Raw genomic sequence first — 23,995 nt, forward strand, 5'->3', positions numbered from 1 at the left:
TGACTACTAGATGTTTTCAGTGTATGGTTTATTTATTAGCTGCACTGGCGGTCGAGCAGGCCGTAGAGTACGTTTACAAGTAAGACTATCATTAAGTTCATTTGGCACGGGTATTCGAAAGCAGATAAGATGATCTTTCTTAATCTCTTGCTAGCTTCGCTTGTGGGATTTCCCCTGGTAGTATTTGGTAGTCTTTTTGTTGCATATGTTTTATATCTTCATTACGTGCATGTGAAGTACAGCCATGTTCCTGGACCAAAGCGGAAAAGGTAAGTCCAGTGTACACGATTTGCCTCCCTAATCGTACTGGTCGTCGACTCCCGTTATTATTAAGGCCCTGTCACACCATAGATTAAGGACAGAGACGTTTTAGTCAGTGTGTGCCGACGTATGGAAATTTCTCAAACGTTGGCATACCCTAAACTATCGGTGGATATTTTCCACTGAAAGCGTATTCATAACGATTTGGACGTATGCATTCAGTGTTAGTAATTTTTCACAGAACGTTTCCGTAACGAATGCTTAGCGTGTTGCCGGCGTTCACAACTTATGTACTGCGATAGTCTAGCTACTGCAAAGCGCGCGGCAGCGTATTGCCGAAGATCACATGCAGTAGCCTACGAAAGAGGGTGCCTCTCGACGATTGAAATAATAACTGCGCTTTAAATCGTAGTATCATCCTGCGAACCCAATTTGTATATACCGATTCCCATAAACGCTGCCAATACGCCATTATACGGTAGCTGTAAGTTAGAAACACGTTCAGTTAGTTCTGTGGTCGTCCAGAACACGTCAAATAGGTTCAAAGCCCGTAGGTTAGAAATAAGTTATGGGTACGCTAGACATTATCTCGACGTATGTCGACTTATTATAAACCTACAAGTAACGTATGTGAACGGTTTTCAACGACCATATAACTTACCTACAACTTATGCGGAACTTATGAGCCATACGCTGGCATACGTCGAAAATGTTTGTGCATTTGTGCATGCACACAATTATTTATTACAACGACGTACTTTTCGGGCAATTCGGGACCGGCAGAAAAAAAACTCGTTCTAACCGGATATGCGAGTACGAGCTCGCATATCCGGTTAAAACGAGTTTTTTTTTCTGCCGGTGTGACCTTGCCTTTACGAGCTCGCATATCCGGTTAAAACGAGTTTTTTTTCTGCCGGTCCCGAATACCAGCGTGACATTGCCTTTACGAGCTCGCATATCCGGTTAAAACGAGTTTTTTTTCTGCCGGTCCCGAATTGCCCGAAAAGTACGCGCTAATCCTCCAATCAGATTGGCAGAATGGAGTGGTGATAAAGACCTACATTGCACTACATGGCTAATATCACTACCATGCGTCTTGTGTGTTCTATGTCACGCGCCAAGTTTGCTTGAAGATAAATCATAGATAAATACGTTATCACACGCGCGCTCGTGGAAATAATTATACGGAAAATATAGCGCGTCTGCGTCCCATATCCATGGGACGCAGAAGCGCTATATTTTTCCGTATTCCACTCGCGCTTGTGTGATAACTTATCGTTGTTATTATGGATTACATAAGCGCGGTAGTTAGCAAGAACATGGTTATAACGAGGTAATTTGGGCGGCCCGATACAAGCAAAACATTCTTTTCAACAAGAACAATATACAAAACATCAAAGTAAATACCCTTTTAACAGCCTGAACGTCATTGCTTTCAAAGACACCGGACACAATCGGTAATTGTCAAAAAACAGTCTTCTCATCACTTGGTGTACCTCAACATAATATGCATAAATTAACAAACCTGTGAACATTTTTAGCTCAATTGGTCGTCGATGTTGCGAGATTATAATGAAGAGAAAACACCCTTGTCACACGAAGTTGTGTGCTTTCAGATGCTTTATTTCGAGACCTCACTATCAAACTATGCGGTCTCGAACAAAATTCGTGAAAAATGACTTCTTTCTTGAAAATAACGTCTTCAGAGGGAGCCGTTTCTCACAAGGTTCTGCTACTACTCACATTTTTAAAGGCATATGTTCTATTCCATTCTTTTTGCCTCGTATTTGCCTAAGAATGCACCACAGAGCACCTAGAATGCAAACAATTTCCGGGCCCTTAGGCTATTGCAGTGATAAATTCCGAGACCCAATATTATTATGGTTTATACAAGGTGCTACTGCGCATACAGCAGCCACAGCAAGGAAACACCGGAGCGAACCCCTACCTTTGGATCAACGGCTTTACGTCCCATCCGAATGACGAAGTGTCACGTCTAGAGATTCGAACCCACACACTGCTGATCAGAAACACCGGAGTTTGAACTCGGTGCTCTTAACCGCTCGGTCAAGACACTTCTGCTTAGGAGTAGTACATAGGGGCTTGTTTCACTATCGTGTCGTTCGTTCGTTGAGACCATAGCGGAACAAACATCATAGTTTTAGGACTAGTAGGAGCACTACTATACTATTTGTATTATAATATCGCCATCATTTATTTCGATAGGCTATCGCCATGATATTTTTCAATAGCAGGTATATGATTATAATGCACCAGCGTTCGACGAATGAACATTTCGCACCATTGCACGAATGAAAAACATTCATTATTTGTTTTATATAACATCCAGGTAGATCTTTGTCATTTTGATTGAAAGATACAACTTTCAAAACAAACAAAGCGTAGGCCTACAATTTCTAATATTTCATGGGAAGGGTCTATTGTAGAAGCCGAATGCTAGTTATTTTACTACCTTACAGTAACACTGCTGCGTTACGCGCACGCAGTGATGTTTTTACTCAGCTTTTTCGTTCCATCCGAAAAGTACCATTGCACGTGACGTCAGTGCAAAACCTGAATATAGGACTCTTCCTCTGTACACAGATACAGAGTCCTAACTATTGAGGCCCGTTTCTGGGGCGGAAAACTTTCAAAGCTTCATAACTCAAATCTTACCTGCAACAAGCCACAAATTTCAACAGAATCACAATCTATGGCGGCATACATTTTTCTCCGGTGGGTTTTGGAGCTCATATATTCCTCACAAATCCGTCATTTTTGTGAAATATTGCAGCTCCCAACGTTATACAAAATTCCCGTTTTGATCGTTTTCTCACAGTGTTGTCTGTTGCCGTGCGTACGCGTATACATTCGCGTGCAAGACGCATGATGCAAGACGCATGAATTCTTGGTCACCATTATCTTGACTGCACAGCGTTTTAACACGCAAATGCAACGCAATATTAGTGCGTTGTGCGTCTTGCGTACACACGGCAGACTGTGAGGTGTACGGCCTTTTTTTTTTTTTTTCTTAACGTTGGGAGCTGCATTATTTCATGAAAATGACGGATTTGTGAAGAACATATGACGATCAAAACCCACCGCAGAAAAATATATGCTGCCATAAAATGTGAATCTGTTGAAATTAGTTGCTTGTTTCAGGTAAGATTTGAGTTATGAAGCTGTGAAAATTTTCCGCCCCAGAAATGTACCCAAGACGTCACTGGGGTCGATTTCACTAACGCGTTTTGGTCATCGCAAACGCCGAAATCGATCGCTAAATCTAAAATCCATCGCAACTTAGCGATGGATTTTTAGGCGACGATTTCACTAAAACTTAACGATGAATATACTCGTTGCAAAGTTTTATTTAGCGATGACAATCTTGCGATGACATATTAGTGGTCGCAAAGTAAAAGTTCATCGCAAACTTATGATACATTGCGCCATTATGTGCTTATAGTTATAGCGGTGTGCGTTTTAACGTATAAATTGCCCGTGATTTAGAGTAAAATGAGTGGCGCTACATTATTTTAGTCTTGCGGTCTTTTACCTGGTAGACTCAGATTGCCGATGATAACTATCAGCGACGCAACTGCAGCAAAGAGCCCCTTAATATCGGTAAAAAGGAGATACTATATGGGTTCGATTATTTTAACCATCATTTTTAGAAAAAAAATAATGTGTAATGTATTGGCAAATTGACAGTGTGAAGCTTGGTATTATTTCTTCCTCCATGGTATTATTAGACAGATATGTCAGAATTTTCATCAATCCCACCGTTACAACAGATTTACGAAAACTGTTTATTAAAATCTAAAATTATAATAGAGGCCATAGGCCTATAAATGCTTTAACCCTTTGTAAATGAGTGCCTAAACATCGTCCACAGTAGTTCGTACGTGTGCACCAACATGACAACGATTTACATAAACTACACAATGCCATTTCATTTCGAGCGACGACCGACGATTTTTTTGCGGGATGTCAAATGTCACTACTTTTAGCCTCGTACAAAAACTTTATTTCCCTTTTAACGTCATCGCAATTGCGATGACTTTAGTGAAACGCAGAGTTAGCGACATCGCAATTGCGATGGATTTGAGGTTAGCGATCTCATCGCAAGTAGTGTGTTAGCGATGATCGCAAACATAGACGTTAGTGAAATTGGGCCGAGTACAATACGAAAGTGTAAGGCCGCCAGGGCTACGTGCAATGGTACTTTTCGGATGGAACGAAAAAGCACGGGGAGTGTCTCAGCGTGCAATGGTACTTTTATTTGCTATCACGTGACGGACAATCCTCCAATTAAATGGCAAGGATCTGTATAATAGATGTTAAACAATAGATGAGTATACAGTGCTAACACACATCGGTGTATGGGTAAAAACCAAAAATTAATAGGCAAGGATCTGCTCGGGTGTTATATAATAATACATAATGAATTTTTATGAGTGCAATGGTGCAAATATGTTCATGAGTTGAAAGATGGAATGTTCTATTCAACGAGGCGGAGCCGAGTTGAATGGAACATTCCAGCTTTCAACGAATGAACATATTCGCACCATTGCACGAATGAAAAACATTCATTATTTGTTTTATATAACATCCAAGTAGATCTTTGTCATTTTGATTGAAAGATACAACTTTCAACTTAAACAAACAAAGCGTAGGCCTCCAATTTTTAATTGTAGAAGACGAATGCTAGTAATTACTAATATGCCTTGCTGCGTTACCGAAGACAACGCGCACGCAGTGATGTTTTTACTCAGCTTTTTCGTTCCATCCGAAAAGTACCATTGCACGCTGGCAGCGTGCAATGGTACTTTTCGGATGGAACGAAAAAGCACGGTGAGTGACTCAGCGTGCAATGGTACTTTTATTTGCTATCACGTGACGGACAATCCTCCAATCAAATGGCAAGGATCTGCTTGGGTGTTATATAAAATGTAATATTCGCACAGTATATAACGCAATAGGGTTTTTTTAATGATTTTTATTTCGTTGATTTTTTTTGGAATGATACATTATTTCAATAACTGGGTCAAAGGTCACGATAACATGTTAAAGATTTCAGTGACGTACATTAATTTCAGAAAAATTTATTTTTGACAAAAAAAATTGATTTGAGAATGCAATTCTCATCATTTTGATACCAAAATTGCATACATGTGGTAAAAATTGACATGGTTATGACATATTTTTTACCAAAAAGGTGGTATTTTACCCTAAAAATGTCGGATTTTAGTGGGTTCTGCCCTGACCACATGGTAAGTCGGATCGGGCTGAAAATTTGTGTGCATTCATTGCTCATAAGGACCTACAAGCACAACAATTGTTATCAAAATCGGAAGACATGAGGTAAAAAAGTGAGTTGGTCTGACAATGGCCTGACATGGAATGACCGATATACCAGGTTGTTTAAACGTTTAATTTTGCTGGTATTTTGCTGGTTCTTTGTATGACCATCGTATCATGAATAGGCCTTTATACTATCATCACTATGGTGTTTATTCTTCCTTCCTTGTGTTAGGAATTAGACTACACAATTTGCTTTAGCAATAAAACGGGGGGCCCGGCAAACACTGAAGGGAAAAAATTAAACGGGTATAAACGAGATGGGGGAAAAAACAGTAGATTGACCTGCACTCAACTAGAATAAAATGAGTTATGGCCATGCCAAACAGTGGCAAGCACAGAACAATGTCAACGCATGGGATCGCGGGGACGGGGAGGCACTAAGAGGTGCTGGTTAGATGGGACGGGATAAGGAGGGGGCACATGGTAGGAACGGCAAAATAAAATGCCCTGAACAAATGAACGGGGCTGGGGATATAATTTGGAAAGGAAACAAAGAAAATGGACTTGAGGACGATAGACAGGACAGGAGTATAATAAAAACCACTGCAGCAGGACCCGTGCAAAACTGAAAAACATAGATGGGAAAAAGACGGGCAAGTCTACGATTTCACAAAGCACTAAAAGGTTCGTCGTGACTCATAACGTCACTCCATTTACCAACGGGGTATAATGGAAACAACCACTAGCGGGACCCGCGCGAAACTTGAAAGCATGAGTTCGGGCACTAGCGGGAAACCCGCTATAGATTTCCACGCTGTTTCAATTTCACAAAGCACTAAGATTGATCTTAAATTGTATCAATCTTAATTGGTAATCAAAGAGTGACGTCCAATACAAATTACAGTGTCCTTGTTTGTACTCCGTTTCGTTTATTTTTTTCCCGTTCAGTTTAATTTTTTTCCTGTCCCGTATCATTTATTAGTCCCTTTTCTCGTTTTCCCTATCCCGTAATATTTCCCAGCCCCGTTAATTTTGTTCCGTCCTGGTCATTATTTTTGCGTCCTGTTTTTTCCGTTTTGTATTATTTGTCTGTCGGATTAATTTTGTTCCCGTCCCGTTTATTATCCCCCGTTGTGAAGCACATGTGTGACACATGCAAGCTGTCATTTTTTGCACCAAACCAATCCAATGACTTCATAATTTAATGAATAAATGGAAATTGAGTGTACAAACTTCGGCTGGTTGTTAAAGTAACTCAATTACTGGTTATCGAATTTGCAAGAGAATAGTAACAGAAAAACACCCTTTATGCATTACTTTGCGTGCTTTAAGATGCAGAAGCCTTTTATTTTTTGAGTAAGAAATTACCTCTTTCTCAAAACTACATTACTTCCGAGGGAGCCTGTTCTCACACTGTTTATATTATCAACAGCTCTCAATTGCTCGTTACCGAGTCAATTTCTTTGCTAAAAATTTGTTTGACTAATTACCAATTATAAAGTGCAGTCTCTGTACTGTGCATGGGACTCTAAGTAGACTGGAAAGTCTCATTTTTTAAATTTAGTGATCAGGTTAATTTGTTATTTTTCTTTACAGTTTTTTCACCGGGAATGCTGCTGATTTGAAGCAGGCTGTCATAGACGGCAGAGTGTATGAAGATGTGTTCCTTGATTGGTAGGTATCTATTTATAGAGCTACCAAATCGATATGTGGTCGTTGTTGAAATCGGAGCACATACCATTATCGGTTATGAGCTGTGAAAGGTGGTATATTTTCATACTTAAAAAAAAAGTATTTGAAAAACACGGTGATTATTTTTATACATTTAATGAGGACTCACCTATCCATAACTTTTAAAGAAAACCATTTCATATTCGCTGTTTTTAATAGTAACGCGGCCTTAAAAATAGGTAAATTTCACTACTTTAAAACACCCAAAGCAGTAAACCCAGCCCGAATAGACAAAGTTGATGTTTGGGACCAAGGTATATCAAATATGAAAGTTTAAAGGTATTTTTTTGGGGGGGGGTGGGGGTGGGGTATGCTCTGATCGTCTTCTGGAGAAAGCTTTAGCTTTCTCAAGAAGACGATCAGAGCATACTGATCGATCAGAGCATACTGATTACATGGTGTATCGCAAACCTTTCCATATCGTATATTTACAATGCAAAGTTTCAAATCTTACAAGTCATAAATAGCTGGGTTTTTTTCTTATTGGCTACCTTTCTCTGCGAAGCATTTGCGGCAAAAATAGATTTTACAAAACAAAAACAAACATATTGGCAGCTACGTCGTTAAGCCTTTGAGAAAACAGCCAGGAGAAAAATTTGAGGCCACTTTTGTTTTTTTGCATTTACTCCAGACGTCATTTTGATTAGTTTGCAAATTGCAGCAGCTTATTCTAATTTCTTATTGATAATATTTTTATTTTAGCATGATCAGTTTTTCTGATTGTGATAGTTATGTTTTCTATTTGCATTTACTAGCTCAAGTGACCTGACGTATGGGGTGGGGGAGGAGGAGCTGTCCTCATCTACTGAAAAAAAAACAGCATTCATAAATAAATAAATTCAACACAATGACATTGAAAATATAAAAGATAAATCTCCGGTTAGGCACAGAGAATATTTCGGAATACCAACCTGTAGTTAATTTAGACATGTTTTCATTGAGAAAACCAACGAAAAGGGGGCCTACATTTGATTATGTTGGGATCTAGGATTTTTAGTTTTGAATTATAATTATTAATATTATTATTGGATCTTTCCGATTGCAGGAATAGGGAATTCGGGCAGGTTTTTATATTCTATCTCTACTACCAGACCTGCGTTCATGTGTACATTCCTGAAGTTGTAAGGGTAAGCTTTTAGCAAGAAGACGGAGTGTTATTGTGTGTGATTATAAGCTAAAAATGGTTTATTTAGCCCCCTAGTGTCACAATTAAAGTCCACGTGTCATGTCATGTGTTTTTGGAGCTGTTGTTTTTGTTGTTTTCCTAATCTGCAAAAATGTTGTTGTTTTTGTTTTGTTTTGGGTTTTTTTACAATATATATAATTAAAAAATTGGAGAAAACAGGGAGATTACATTTGCTAATATTCCTTCTTAGAACTAAGACTTCTTTAAGAAACGTTATTGCTCTCAAAAAAAGAAGAACGTTTTGTTATTTTGTGCATAATGTTGAGATACACCAAGTGAGAAGACTGGTCCTTTGACAATTACCAAGTGTCTCTAAGGTGTAAGGTACCAGCGAGCATGAAAATTGCCAAGACATTTAAAGTCTAAAAATTAGCTTTTGATGATCAATCAATCACTTTCGTTATGAATGAGCACACAATTCTTGGCAAAAAATTATTTTATTGTTTTTAACAAAATATGACAATTTTCACACTTTGGATGGTGTGTTTGTTGAAAATTATAACAATTAAACAATTTTGATTAAAGACACTGGACACTATTGCTAATTGTCAAAGACCAGTCTTCTTACTTGGTGTATCTCAACATATGTAAAAAATTACAAACCTGTGAAAATTTGAGCTCGATTGGTCGTCGAAGTTGTGAGATAACTACATATACAAGAAAAAACACCCTTGTCACACGAAGTTGTGTGCTGTCAAGCTTGATTTCGAGACCTCAAAATCCATTCTGAGGTCTCGATACCAAATTCATTGAAAAACGCTTCTTTCTCGCAAACTACGTTACTTCAGAGGGAGCCGTTTTTTTACAATGTTTGATACTATCAACCACTCCCCCATTACTCGTCACCAAGTAAGGTTTTATGCTAATAATTATTTTGAGTAATTACCAATAGTGCCCACTGCCTTTAAACACTAAACAATTTCTTGTTCACAAAATGTGACAATTTTCACACTTTTGATGGTGTGTTTGTTGAAAATCGAAGGGATGGCCATTTTGTTTCTGTATAAAAAGACAACTGAAGTTGAAGCTAGAACATGCTACAGTAATTCATCTTATATTTCACCAATGTGACCGTTTAAAGTTTCAATTGGATTTCAGGAAATGTTAGTGTTGGACAACTATCCGAAGTTCGGGATTGGCTTAGAGGGCATGGCATGCAGTTTTGGCCAGCGTTTAATGGGCCGAGGTCTCGTGACCGAGTTGGATCATGAAACCTGGAAACCACAGTCCGCCATGTTCAGCCCAACCTTCCATCGAAAGTAAGTCTGATCCCTGAAATAACAACAAATACACAAAGAAATAACTTCTACAATTTTTGTAAACTCAGAAATTCTTTAACAAACCTTGAAAATTCCATGTTGAATATCAAAAACTGATAATCGTACATTGTGCCGCATATAATGGAATATTAACTTAGCATCGGGAAAAAGGATTACTAGTTTTACCCTTACACAGATGTGTGTTAGCACTGTATACTGCCAGTACTTTCACGGGTTGTGGTACCCTCTGCTGTGGATTCGGAATGCCTATAGCTATCGGTCGATCTCGATGGTCTATTTGGTAAGACATCTCTTCTAGAATTGCAAGGGTCGTTGGTTCGAATCCCATTGAGTTATGCCTGTGATTTTGTAGACATGACTCGACTGGGACTTACCCAGCGGCCCCAAATTCAAACTTGGAAGCCCCGGATGGTCCCTGCTGGTAGTGAGTGCAACGCCGCGGGGACACTGATTTCTTGGGCCATGGTGTATTGAAAAACAAGTCCCTGCCCCGACCGCCGGGCACCGTGTAAAGGCCCGGTCACACAGGCCCCGATAACGAGAACGAAAACGAGAACGATAAAAATGCACGCTCGCGATTGGTTGAATTGCTCCACGCAGAATACGCCCACGCTCATTCAACCAATCAAGGGCGTGCATTTTTATCGTTATCGGGCCTTAACGCCCACAGGAAACAGGTTACCATTGACAGGTGCATTACCTGATAGCACTAACTTGACGTGTTGTAGCCTACTAGTGGTTAATGGTGCGTTCGATTAACTTCCCTGGGTTGACACCGGTCTGCCACCGATACGTTCGAATAGCTTTGACATCATTCCAGGGGCTCACCCGGGTCAGCCCCAATGGCCCTGCTTGTGGAGTGGGTCACTCGAGGGGGGGGGCTGGCCCCAGGTGCATGACGTCACCACGAGGTGGGTGAACGTTCGATTAGCTCTTGTCAGGGGCTCACCGGGGTGAGCACCGCGGGGTCGACACAGGGTATCTAATCAGTTTTAATAGAGGATTTTCAGTTAAGATCAATCCTAGCTCTTTGTGAAATCGAGTGCTGGTCATGACACTTGTAGGTCCGCCATGTGTCGTGTATTGCACTTAAAATAAAACAAAAAATCCATTTAAATGTATCGCTATGAGAAAGGGGTTTGCCCGGTGTTTCTGGCAGTGGCTCCCTTATGCACTGCAGCACCTTGTAAATTCTTAAATTGGTTATATAATAATAATGTTGTTAAAACCTTTCTTAAAATACTTCTATTTGTTCAAGTGCATTGAGTACCTTGACATGATCATCGTGTCCTATTTATAGCCTTGTATCCGTGGCCCAATTTCATAGAGCTGCTAAGCACAAACATTCTTCCTAGATAATTCAGGATTCCAACCAAATTTCTATGTGTTGCATTATCCTGAAAATCACGTGGAAATTTGGTTGGTAATCCTTTTTTTTTCAAGGAAGAAATGTCATGCTTAGCAAACGTTTTTCTTAGCAGCTCTATGCAATTGGGCCATTGGGTGAACCTGAATGACGATTTGGCTCCACTCTTCTCGGGTCTTGTCTTTTTCCAAATCCAGTCCGTTTTGTCATCAATCCAGAATCACCTTGGGGCATCCTCGCTATTGGTAGAATGTGTGTTGTATAAGACTATACTTAACTAGTGCAGTAACATTCTCACATTATTTCTATAGCTACCTGAAGACCTGTATTGTCCAGTTCAACTCCAGCAGTGACGCTCTAGTTGAGTGTTTGTACAAGAAAGCTGATGGGAAAACAGAAGTGAACATGATGGATATGTTTAACATGGTTTCACTGGACAGCATCAGTAAGGTACATTTATATGTTATGTTGAAAAGCACTCCGCACTAATGGCGTCGATGTCGGACAATCCACCACATTTTCGACCACTACATCATCAGTGCAGGGGGAACTCAACTGTCACTGCATGGCGCTGGTAGTTTTACAGACCTCTTAACTATTTTTATTTGGCAAATTGTTAAAGTCACCTGGAAATATATTTTGTTTTCTTTCAAACATAAGAGTATATGCCTATGAACAATAAAACCATTTTTGTAGTAATTGTTTGTCACGATTGTTTTTGTTAAAAAATAGATAAAGTTGTTTGGGGGGCTGACTCCGCCTACCCCTTTTGTGACGTCAATCGAGGCAGACTTTGCCTGCAACGCGTAGAGTGAACACACCTGCATGTACGGTCCAAGTCGTGAGTTTGTACGTTTCGAAAAAAGTTTTTTTATTGCATTTTTCCGGCAATGCCGACCAGGTGTATTGCTACTGGAGTGCAGCAAAACAACTAAGATGGGGTCAGGTTGCATGTGTACCCTAGATCCCAACTATAGGCGGTTGTGCAGACTCACAAGAGCAAAAGTGGTCCGGTCCGACGTCTTTTTCAGCGCTGTGCAGCGAACACTTCGAGCCGTCGTGCTTGGAATCCGGAATACACCAAACATTTGACAAACTTATTCTAAAACCTGACGCCATCCCAACAACTTTTCCAGCTAGTGGGAAGTCAAAGAAGGTACCTGAAAGACGTGACAAACGTATAGGAGCATATGCCAAACGTGAATATTTCGGGGAAGTTAGAACTTTGAGGGCATGTTTTTAGCTTGCGATTCACCGTTCAGGGTAATCCGAGTGGACCGTCCGCACAGCAGTCGTAGCGCGAGCAGTCTCCTCGTGACCGTTGTTCGTATGCATCATACCGATCAGGTACCCAGAAGTAGTGTACGGGGCCAAACGACACATGTTCTCTTCAAATATCGCGCCTCGATTGACGTCACGAACAGCGCCCTCTCGGGTCGGGGCCTACTCTTAAATTTGTAAATAAAATGATAACTAATTTGTAAGAACCTTGGTTAACTGTTTATTCACATTCCACTCATCAAAACACATATCTTAATGACAAAAGCTTTACTTTGAAAAAATACCACTTCCAGGTGACTTTAAAGACTTTTTCCTAAACTTTCATGAGGACTCTAAATTCGAAAACGAGTTCATCACAAAACTGAATTTGACCTTGAAGTCTCTCTTTAGATTTCAAACGTTTTGTGATATCTGTGTTAAAAACATTTTCTTGTTCATGTTCAATACAAACACATTCGTTCGTTCATTTATTCAGTACCATTTATAACAACTGTGTTCCTTCAAATAAATCATTATAAATATTTTTACTGATTGAAGATAAGCATTATCTGAATGTATATATTTATTTATATTTGATTTATTAAGGAAATCAATTTGTTTGTTCATTCAAAAGTCAGATGATTAATTTTTTTTTACCATAAACAAACTACCAGTAAAGTATGTGAGCACAAAATGAACCCTAAATTCCCACCATATCCCAACCAATACTTGAAATTACACATAAGATTTCTGTCTATTTTAAACTATGTTGATATTTGCATGTGTTATTCTTCTGTAGGTTGCTTTCGGTATGGATATGAACGTATTTTATGATGAAAAATCTACATTCTGCACAGATATGCAATTTTTGTTGAATTATGGTGTATTACTACTCCGAAATCCACTAGTTTGGGTAAGTTTACCTCTTGATATAGCTGGGTTGGTGTTTTTATTTTATGTCACTTTTAATATCCGTTAAAAGCACATTTTGGTAAATGTCAATGACCCAATATTATGCCTAAAAAGGCTTTAGGCCTGAAAACTGTTCATGTTGGGTGAGAAATTACTTCTCTTTTCTAAACTACGTTAAAAGAAAAGCAAAAGAAAAATGTTTCCGGTTATATGCCATTTTAATATACGGTCGGTAGGTCGGAAAGTGTTTATCGTGTTCATAGCAAAGCGTCGAGTCGATCGAACACCTCTTGTTTTGTGTACGTAAATTTATATTTGATGTATAGGCCTGCTTCTTGTTCCTTCTTCTTCTTCTCAGCGTCCATTGTCTGCAAATTACACTTTGTAATAATATTGAGATGTACTTTGATAGGCATGGGTTCAATACTAGAAATGCTGATTCTCTTAAATGAACACGTTGCCATGCCTTGGATCGAACGAGTTCAAAGAAACTGCTCTACCAGCTATTAGAGTCATGAGGCTACCAGTGGGCTCACATCTCCTCTAAATCATCCGTCAGTTTTTACGCACCCTAAGTTATCGTCTTTTGTTATCAGACTTTTTGTCTTGTCGACACCTTAACTTCACCTTATTTCTTATGCACTTTGCCTGTGACGTCACTTCTGCACCATCCTGCATAGCTATAGGTAGCTAAATAAGGATTCCACCATTGAAGATTGAAGTTGTTCTATAAAAAGTTGGACGAGTTGGTCAAAAATTTGACTCCCATAAATGGCCGACCGTGTATGTCGACATTGTACTTTACTTCTGCAACATCTTTCTATCCATGTGCATTCCGTTTTAGAAACAGTTACAGAAGACAAACTCGACCAATCCAAGGCAACTTTTTTAGGGAGAACAGCTTAAAAGTTGTTCTCCCTATAAGCCTAACATGGAATGTTTTAAGCAACCTTTCAATTATTCTGGTGCTGCTATATGGAATATGGAATAAGTTACTTACTGGGGCCCATAATGCATCGTCTATTGGTGGTTATAACAATATGTATAAACAAATCAATTTGTAAGTATATTTTAATCCGCATGTTGTTCTTCTGGGGTTTTTCTTTTTTTATGTAAAATCTGTTTACTCTGTCTGTTTGTATTTTCCCTTTTTTATACTGACACGGGACCATAACGTAATACAGCTCTGGTGCTGATTTGTGTATCCTGTGTAAAGATGTTTAATACATTAGGTTTCTAAACGTTAATAATTTTAAATCCTTGAAAATCAGCATCGAACCAACGACAAGAGACATTGGGTTGCTTTGTGGATATTACACTAAAATAGGTGTTTGTTTTTTATTGTGTAAGTGACCTTGTGTGACCTCTACTTCCGGTCAAGAAGTGCCTTGTAGTCTAAAACTGGCATATTTTAAAGATGAAACTTCCTTCGTTGTCTTCTCTCCGTTGGGTGATAACTTATTGGCTAGTATAGTAATTAAAGTTTGCTTGTGGTTAATTACTTGACATGACATTTAAGTTTTGCGTTTCTGAGAGTCCTTGTCTCCTCAACCATCTTGGCTTTCATAGAAATGGGGAAGTTTGTATTGAGGATGTTTGTACTGAACATGAACAATTTATTTATAGTCTGTGATTTAATTTGTATTTCAGCTAAGTCCTTTTAGAGACCATATTAAAATCCGAAGAGAGTGGAGAGCTGCTGCCAAGAGAATGCGGGAGATGGGACGACAGTGCATTATGGGCCAGAAGGAAGCGCTTAAACGAGGCGAGAAACTGGACAACAACATCCTCAGTCATATTCTGCAGTCTGCAGCGCCAGATAGTGACAGCAATGACCTGGAGTTGATGATCGATCATTTTGTGACATTTTTCTTGGCAGGCAAGATATTTTTTTATTAGATGGAAATTTGAATCAGGGATAAAGAATATTTATTTTAGTTTTACCCATATACACTGATGTGTAATAGCACTTTATACGTAGGTATTTTCCGAAGCTTTTTTTTTTGGGGGGGGGGGAGAACCACAGGCATATTACTCGTTGGAGTTCGAACCAGTGACCTTTGCAATTTTAGAGCATTGTCTCACCAACTAGACCACCGAGATTGCCCGGTAAATATTTTTACTGGGTACATCCAGCCTTTTTTCTCACACAGTTTTAGTCTTAATGTCATGTCTGCACTTTAAAGCCAATGTGTACGAATGGTAGTTGTCCAAGACCAGTTTCCTCACTTGGTGTATCCTAACATAAATTTTGCACAAAATGCCTGAACCCTTTCTCATGCATGAAGCCTTTCTCAGATTCAAATCATAAAAAACATCTCTCTCTATAAAACTACATTACTTCAAAGGGTGACGATTCTAAAAAAAAATTTTTTAGTACCAACAGCTCTCCAGAGCTCTTATACTGAGTATTTGTATTCAGTAATTTGTTTGTGAAATTTGTTGGTGAAATTACCGAAGGTAACCCCTCCCCCCTCTTTATAAAAAACTTAAGGCAGAAAACAGTGCAGTTCTTGAGTTGAATACTTTTAATTCGAATGCCAGTCAATATTAATGTGACAAATTTAATTGTTATAGGGAATTATTGAGTTGGTTACTAATATCGTTTTCTCTTCTTCAATACAAGTGCAATCTTTCAGTACAATTATTTTTTATTTTTCATGAGTAAGTAAACCACATTCAGGAGTGTTTTTGTAAACTGCTGTCGATTTCATTTGTATAGGTCAAGAGACGACAGCGTGTCTTATGGCATCTACATTGCTGGAGCTTGGGAGACATCCAGAAATAATGTATAAGTTAGTCACTTATCTTGTGATTAATTTTTTGGGGTGAATTGTCGTTTTATAAGCCAGGTTAACTTGTTTTTATTTTTTTATTTTTTATGTTTGGGTATTTGTTTGAGGGTTTTTGTGTTCTTGTCTGTTTTAGGTTGTTTGGGTCGTTTACTTTGTGGGTTTTGTTTGTTGTGTGTGTTTTTTTCTTTTACTTTTTTTATGCCATTAAACAACAGGGCAAAGTCTGGTATTTAACTTCGTTAATGTTTTAATTATTTTTTTTTTATATTTAATAAGTAAATAAACCAAAATAAGAGTTTGGTATATGCAAATTTGCTCTTAAAATGTTAGGTTGTCACACCAGTTAAACACTCCGCTGTTCTGTGGTTAACTCTACTTTTTTCCCCTGTTTAAATGCTTTGTTATAAGGATGAAGACTGAAGTTGATGCAGTGCTTGGTGATGATGGATATGTCAGCTTTGAAGACCTATCCAAATTGAAATACACAACTGCTGTAAGTTTGTATCAGTTAAATATTTGTATGAGTTTGTATGGGGTATATTGAATATTAATGTACAATGTATTGAGTGAGTGCTCCTTTCAAAACATACCGTGTAAGTCTAGCCTTGACTCAAGGCTGTTGGCGTAGTGTGCCCCGGCCCGACGCGGTACGATTCGACATTCTTGATCGAGGCTAGTGTAAGTCTGGCAACGAAAAGGTCCCAATTCAGCTTCCGGGTGCCTCTGAGCCATCAGTCAAAACATTTGCCACCATCGTATTGTAGCTGCTATTGAAGGTGATGGGAGGTCAAAGAAATTCACAATCTATTACGTGATTTAAAAACAAAAAAAATGTCTCCTGACGATGACTAGAGCATAGAGCAAGCTAGTCAAATTGTTGTGACCAATGAAGAACTCATTCGATGTAGTGGGTTTAATAACCCTGGATTCACTAAAGCAAATAAGTAGTAGTCACGGCTGGTTTCCTACAAGGAGGACAGTTCTTTTCAGAACTGAGAAGTCTCCTGATTTCCGAAAAAAGTCTACTCCGCACAAAAAAAAACATAATCTACCTGGCAAGTAGATACACACATGATGTTACCACAAATCTTATTAATCAAGTACATGTATTCCCTTAAAATGTGTCTGTGAGGTGTCGTAAGAGCAATGACCTCTAAATGGCTCTTTGCGAAATGCTTAATTGATGAAGTGATTTATTGGTTTCATTTACGGGAAATTAAAGTTGAAGTATGCAGCATTTTAGCTGCCTTTTAATCCATTTGTGTTTTCCCAATTGGTTTAAAAAGGTTTTGAAGGAAACTTTACGTTTCCATTCCCCTATTCCATCTGTGGGGAGGTTGACACCGAAAGACGTGGTGTGGAACGGTATTAAAATCCCTGCTAATACAAACATCTCGGTGAGTTATTTAATTTTTCACTTTTGATTTTTCTAATCCCTCCCTCCCATATTTTACTTTCGTTGAATTCATCGCAAATGCCTATATTGGGCATGACCCCATCTACCTGACGTCATCACAATACTGTTTTGTTGCGCCATTTTGTGAGTCAATGTCACTGAGTGTAGTTTAGCGGGAATGTTATCACCACGGTGCATGGCTACACATAATAATAATAATAATAAACAGTTCTTATATAGCGCATAATACAAAATAAAGTCTCTAAGCGCTTCTGTGATTGAAGAGATGGGTTTTAAGTCGTGATTTAAATTGTTCTAGTGTGGCACAGTCTTTGAGATTGTTGGGAAGAGAGTTCCATAGTCTAGGTGAAGCATATTGGAAGGAACGTTGACCGTAGAACGAAGTGTTCGCGGAGGGTGGTAGTGTTGAATTAAATCCTGGAGATAGTCTGGTGCTGATCCGTTTTTGCATTTGTAGGTGGGTGAGTTAGGAGTTTGAAAACTATCCGTGATTTAACTGGTAGCCAGTGGAGATTGCGAAGGATCGGAGTGATGGGTTCAAGTGATCGGGTTCTAGTGATGAGTCTGGCTGCTGTATTTTGAACGCGTTGGAGTTTATGAAGTTGACATTCTGGTAATCCGTATAAGAGGCTGTAATTATTGTCAATGCGACTCATCACAAAAGCATGAATCAATTTTTCCGTTGTCGATTGGTCAAGATATTGTCTGATTTTTCCGATTTTATGCAAACCAAATGAAGATGCTCGGCACAAATTACTGACATGCTTTGCCATGGTGAGTTGATCATCGATGATGACACCCAGGTCCCGTGCATGTGAAGTTGGATCAAGAGATGAATCTGCTATGGTGATAGGTTGGAGTGAACTCTTGCTTCTGAATTTGGATGAAAGATGGAGAAACTCATTTTTTTGTTGATTTAACTTTAAGCCATTTCTTGAAGACCACACTTTGATGTCATTTAAGCAAGCTTCAAGTTTTGGTATGATAGTCGACTGAGTGTTGTGATTGAGAATGGTGCAAACCTGGGTGTCATCAGCGTACATGGTGTATGACATTCCATGGGACTTGATCACATCTTCCAGGGGTGAGGAATAGAGCGTGAATATGGAAGGACCCATTACGGAGCTCCGCGTCGAGGGAACTGGTTTGATGATATCTGATCTCCAATGACTACTGACTGACTGCGATTGGTGAAATAAGATTGAAGCCACTTGAGAGCATTGTTGTGAAATCCGAATCTCTGCTCTAGCCGATCAAAAAGAATGTTGTGATTAATAGTGTCAAATGCTGCTTTGTAGTCTAATAACAGTAAGACTGCTTCCTGACCACTATCCAATGCAAGCAGTAGGTCATTGATGACACGAAGCAGGGCAGTTTCACAACTATGATTTTTTCGATACGCTGATTGCATAGTTGCATTTAGGTTGTTTGTTGACAGGTAGTTCTGCATTTGAGAAACTGCCGCACGCTCAACAGTTTTTGATAAGAACTTCAAGTTGGAGACTGGTCTATAATTCTTGAGATCTTCAGGATCCATCTGAGGTTTCTTTATCAGTGGCTTGATGTGTGCACATTTTAAGATGTCTGGAAAATGTGCCAAAGCGAAAGACCTGTTGACAATACAACAAATAACTGGTGCAAGTTCATTAGCACATTTTTTGAGAAGACCAGTTGGAATTGGGTCAAGACTGCTGGTAGATGTCGGAGAATTGGCTATGAGTCGAATGATTTGCAGTGTAGAAACGGGTTCAAATGTCTGAAAGTCGGATTCACATATCTGAAATTGAATATGTGAAACATCAGTAGTCGGATTTTCTTGAAGCTCCATAGCTATGCGTTCAATTTTCTCACTAAAGTAATGAGCGTGGCACAGTTGCCGCCTGCGAGGAAATCGAGCCAGGGCTCGATATAATGCGCTTATATTTGGCAACAAATGAGTTTCCTTTGTCTTTTTCCTTTTCACTTTTTCTTGATTTACTCATTACTCACCTTAAAAGTTTTTAAACTGAATGACATAAATGTAAGATTATCTTATCACGTATTTTCATTTACTCCTTCAGGTTTGCATTATGAACCTGGCGAGACAGAAGGAGTATTTCGAAAACCCAGAAGAATTTATGCCAAGCCGATTCTTGGGTGGAGACAAGTAAGACATGCCTTTAATTTTTTAAAGAAATATCCCTGTATATGCGATCAAGCTAAATCAGTCGTTTCTCGGAAATATCAGGATGAAGAAACAGTTTCTTTTAAATACAGAATGTCAAAATATATCTTATTTCATATTGTCAACTTCCTCCTGATGAATAACACTAAGAAGGGGTCAAAATTAGCATTGCAAGAAAATGTGCCGAAGTATTTTCAGTTATAACAACTCGACTCCAAACTCTTTTTTTCTCAGTTGCATTCTCTCGCATCGCTTGGTTTTCTACTATTATAATTTTTGAAACAAATGTGATATCAACATGGCGTTTAAGCAGCATTAAAGCATTATGTTATGCTCTTTCCTAATATTTTGTTTGATAACCTGGGGTGAATTTCACAAACTTTGGTTTTCACGCTTTCAAAGAGTTTGCAATATAGAGCCAAACAACTAAAACAAGTGCTTACTCAAATAATCTTGTTTTAGGCCTTTAAGTTAAACTGTTTTATGTGTAAAACTAGTTTTTTCATTTTGATTCTGGTATTGCAAAAATAGTTTGAGCTACAAGCCCTAAGGTCTTATGGTATTTCCACCAACATGTAACATGTATAAGTGCCAACTTAATTGATACCAAAGATTACAGGGTGCAAAAGTGCACAAGATGGGAAGCTTTAGTTATTGTTGGAATGAGAGATACACATCGGCGCCATTTCAACAAGCATCCTTCTTGTTATATAACGGTCATTGTCTGCACTGATCTATAATTGTTGCATCAAAAGAGATGCTTGTTGAAATGGTGTCCAGTGCACAGCTCAGCTTCCCCAGGTCGTGCCTTTGGTGCTCTACAATATTTGACTGAAACTTTCATGTGAGTTTTATGGGTTTGAAAACTGGCAAATTGGTCATGTAGAAAATAATACAAAAATACCTTCAATTCAATACAATTCAATTCAATTCAAAAAAGGTTTATTGAAACAGGTCTCGCAGTTAAAAACTGAATTGCACATGTCAACATCGTCTTAAAAAAATTACATCAAATAGAAATTATCAAAGAAAAGGATATTTAAAATTATATTACTTTCTGGTAATGCAATGCTTTTTGTTGTTTATGTCATTAGCAACAACTACATGTTCATCCCGTTCTCACTGGGTCCAAGGAAGTGTATCGGGAAGCAGTTTGCTATGGTGAGTAAAGGCCAAGTCACATTGCAGCGATAACGAAAATGATAACGATCACGACGCAAAGGGAACGCATTCTATTGGTTGAAACGCTCTACGCAGAACTCAACCAATCGAGGGCATGCATTGCTACCGTTTTCGTTGTCGTTGTCGTTATCGAGGCCTGTGTGACCGAGCCTTAGTCCTTACAGGAAACCAGTTAATTCTGCACGTCAGTATCGTGTGTCAGTATCGAAATAGACTATAGACTATTGTTATAGTCTATTTGTACATAGCTATATAATAATAATAATAATGAAAACTTATAAAGCGCACAAAATCACAGAAGTGCTCATGGCGCTAAAATACAAACAATAGCATTAATTAATATACAATAACAACAACACAAACTAAAACGTAAACCTAAGTTGAGAGAAATCTAGAACATGTGGTATAGAATACAATAATACAAATGCATTATTTAAGAAAAAACATATATGGACCTATAACTGTGAGAAATTGTCCCAAACTTGCTCAAACTCAGACCATTTATATCGACTTTCCTTGATTAGAGCTCCCCCTCTCAACCCGCTTCCATTGGGTCGCCTCTCCGTCTATCTACCATCTTCGATCTATTCTTCGTCTCACCACACTCGGTTTCTCTAGAATTATTGATCAGCAAATTATCTTGAACAAGTATAAAACAAACTCCCACTGCACCCGGATTGGAGAATGACGCCCGTCACTTGTTGAATGTTTAACATAACTTAGCCCACTCCTACTAATATACAAATTTTACTTTAGGAAGTGCCAGCTCTGCTGGATGAAGTAATGGACAAGGAAAACAATACAAACAAATGCTGCCCTCTTGTGACATACACTGTATTGTGTTTCCTGTCATTACCATTGACTTTATTGTTTCCAGATTGAGGCTCAGGTTGTCATGGCCAAGTTAGTGAAGAGTTTCACCTTTGACCTCGTGCCAGGTCAGAGTTTCGACTATGTAAGGAGCATTACCTGCAAGCCAAAGGATTCGTGTCAAGTATACGTCAAACCGGCCGTACCTAAGTCTGACGTAATGGAAGAAGTTGAGTAAACATTTAAAAATATATAAATTATATCTATTGAACAGATGTTTTTTCTTTTTCTTAAACAATTTATTTGGCTTTTCTGGTGTGAGTTAGCTCCCCAAAAAGTGTATGAAGAATTTCCATTTTAAACAAGAATTTGTTGTAGTGTTTATCTTTTTTTAAATATCAACCTTATATGTAGTATTTAAACTGCAATACTGCACTGTGGTCGTGGCCATAGCAGGCCTATAGGGGTGTGGAATCAAAGGCATGGACACAATTGGTAATTACTCAAAAACATTTATTTGGTAACGAACAATGGAGAGATGTTGATAGCATAAAACATTGTGAGAAACGGTTCCCTCTGAAGTAACAAAGTTTTTGAGAAAGAGGTTATTTCTCACCAAAACATGAAGTCTTCCAGGCCTATAAAGCCCTTTTTTGGCACCTGAAATCAGACAAATCTGTGCATCAAGAATGTTTTTTTCTTTCATTATTCTCTTGCAACTTCGATGACCAATTTGAGTCCAAATTTTCACAGATTTGTTATTTTATGCATATACGCCTCTCTTAATGTTAATGCATGACGTCATATTTCTTACTCAAAATGAGGCTATGGGCGCACGTCCGCCACCACTTGCAGTGACTGCGCGCGCCTATGGCCTCGTTTTGGGTTAGCATTGTGACGCACCTCATGCATAAATATTAAAAGAGGCGTATGCTGGGATACAACAAGTAAGAATAATGGTCTTTCAACGACGAATTACCTAATGTGTCCAGTGCCCTTAGAACTGTAACCCAGTATACTGCTTGCCATGCTGGCTGTCGCATCACAAAGGTCAGCCGGTCACAGTAACTGGGGCTACATTTCATACCATCTACATCCGCAACCTCCAATGATCGTGGTGACAGTGCCCCTTATTTTCGTATTATACTGCAACACATACTTTTGCTAAACATAGGACAACATATAAGTAAACTTTATTAATCTCATAAAAGAAGAAATTGCATTGCTTGCAGAAATCTGAAAAAGCACCACAAAAAAAATCATAAAGAAACAACAGGCAGATACAAAAAATAGCACCTAATTTTCTTCCTCACGGATACAACGCACAAGAATTTAAGAATTTTAACAAGAATTTAAACAAAACAAGAACTCCACATAGTTTATATCTTTTATGTTTGGTGTCAAAAATTATAAGTTGATGTAATCTTTTATAAATATAGTTTTCTTTAAAAGGGAAACCACTTTTCAGTTCTTCATTAAAATATTTTCATTGAAATAGTAAGTTTTTTACAAATTTGAAAGAGATGTTTAAAAATGTTCTATCATCGTAAGAGGCTGTTTTGGTATTTACAACTGATGTTAAAATTTCAAGGAGGACCCAACTTACCGCCAGGCCTTTAACCAGTTTACAGGGTGGTAAGCAGTGTCATGAAATACTAGACTATGGCCCAATTCCATAGAGCTGCTCAGGGAGAAAATACTAGCGCTTGAAGTTTTGTGCTAAGCAAATTGGGCCTAGGTCTTTTACCAGGGAACCATGTCAAGGCTGCCCTACTACTATAAGCAGGGCTCAATTTCATAGAGCTGCATAAGTAGAGTATTATGCTTAACACATAGTTTTCCAAGCAAAAATAAGCAGGATGCCAGTCACAGGCACCAAGTATTCTGTAATCCGAGTACAGAGTTCAACAGCCGGGTACCAGGCACTTGGATCTGAAGAGTACGAGTCTGAGTATCTTGATAAAGAAATTTCTGAAAAATGAGATTTAAAAAAAAAATTAAACTAATTTTGTTTAAACTAATTTTGTTTAAACTAATTTCTAGGTGACAGTGGGCCTATATAATTATGTTATTGTTATGGTAATCATAAATACATATACAACTTCGTCCAGAGGTTTATTTCTCTGTTTTAAAAATAATTTATAGTTTTTAAATATTGTGATGGGGTGGTTCTGGCTTAATACAGTTTTACAGTAGATAGCGAATAATGTGTGCAAATTGTCGGTGTTTTTTTTTTATAAAGTCTCTTGTAAACCACATCGGTGTATATGGGTAAAACCAAAATGAATAACTTTTCCCCTCTTACAGCAGACCTTTGTCATGCTGTCACC

At 38.5% G+C, this 23,995-nt stretch overlaps 1 protein-coding gene across 2 annotated transcripts; it reads left to right on the forward strand.

Moving 5' to 3' along the window:
* The first annotated feature begins 91 nt into the window (after positions 1 to 91).
* Positions 92 to 22,424, forward strand: LOC117306975 (cholesterol 24-hydroxylase-like). 2 transcript variants are annotated; one of them, XM_033791583.1, is made up of 13 exons: positions 92 to 269; positions 7,159 to 7,236; positions 8,339 to 8,420; positions 9,578 to 9,738; positions 11,437 to 11,575; positions 13,185 to 13,298; positions 14,948 to 15,176; positions 16,020 to 16,092; positions 16,501 to 16,585; positions 17,379 to 17,489; positions 19,570 to 19,655; positions 20,768 to 20,834; positions 21,733 to 22,424. In XM_033791583.1, exons 1-13 carry the CDS (start codon positions 130 to 132, stop codon positions 21,901 to 21,903), a joined length of 1,536 nt encoding a protein of 511 aa, XP_033647474.1. In that variant the 5' UTR covers positions 92 to 129; the 3' UTR covers positions 21,904 to 22,424. The 2 variants fall into 2 exon arrangements, with proteins under 2 accessions (XP_033647474.1, XP_033647484.1); XM_033791593.1 differs by having other exon boundaries at positions 16,020 to 16,086.
* The last annotated feature ends 1,571 nt before the right edge of the window (positions 22,425 to 23,995 follow it).

The sequence above is a fragment of the Asterias rubens genome, chromosome 1 (genome assembly GCF_902459465.1).
Source record: "Asterias rubens chromosome 1, eAstRub1.3, whole genome shotgun sequence".
Classification (NCBI taxonomy): domain Eukaryota; kingdom Metazoa; phylum Echinodermata; class Asteroidea; order Forcipulatida; family Asteriidae; genus Asterias; species Asterias rubens.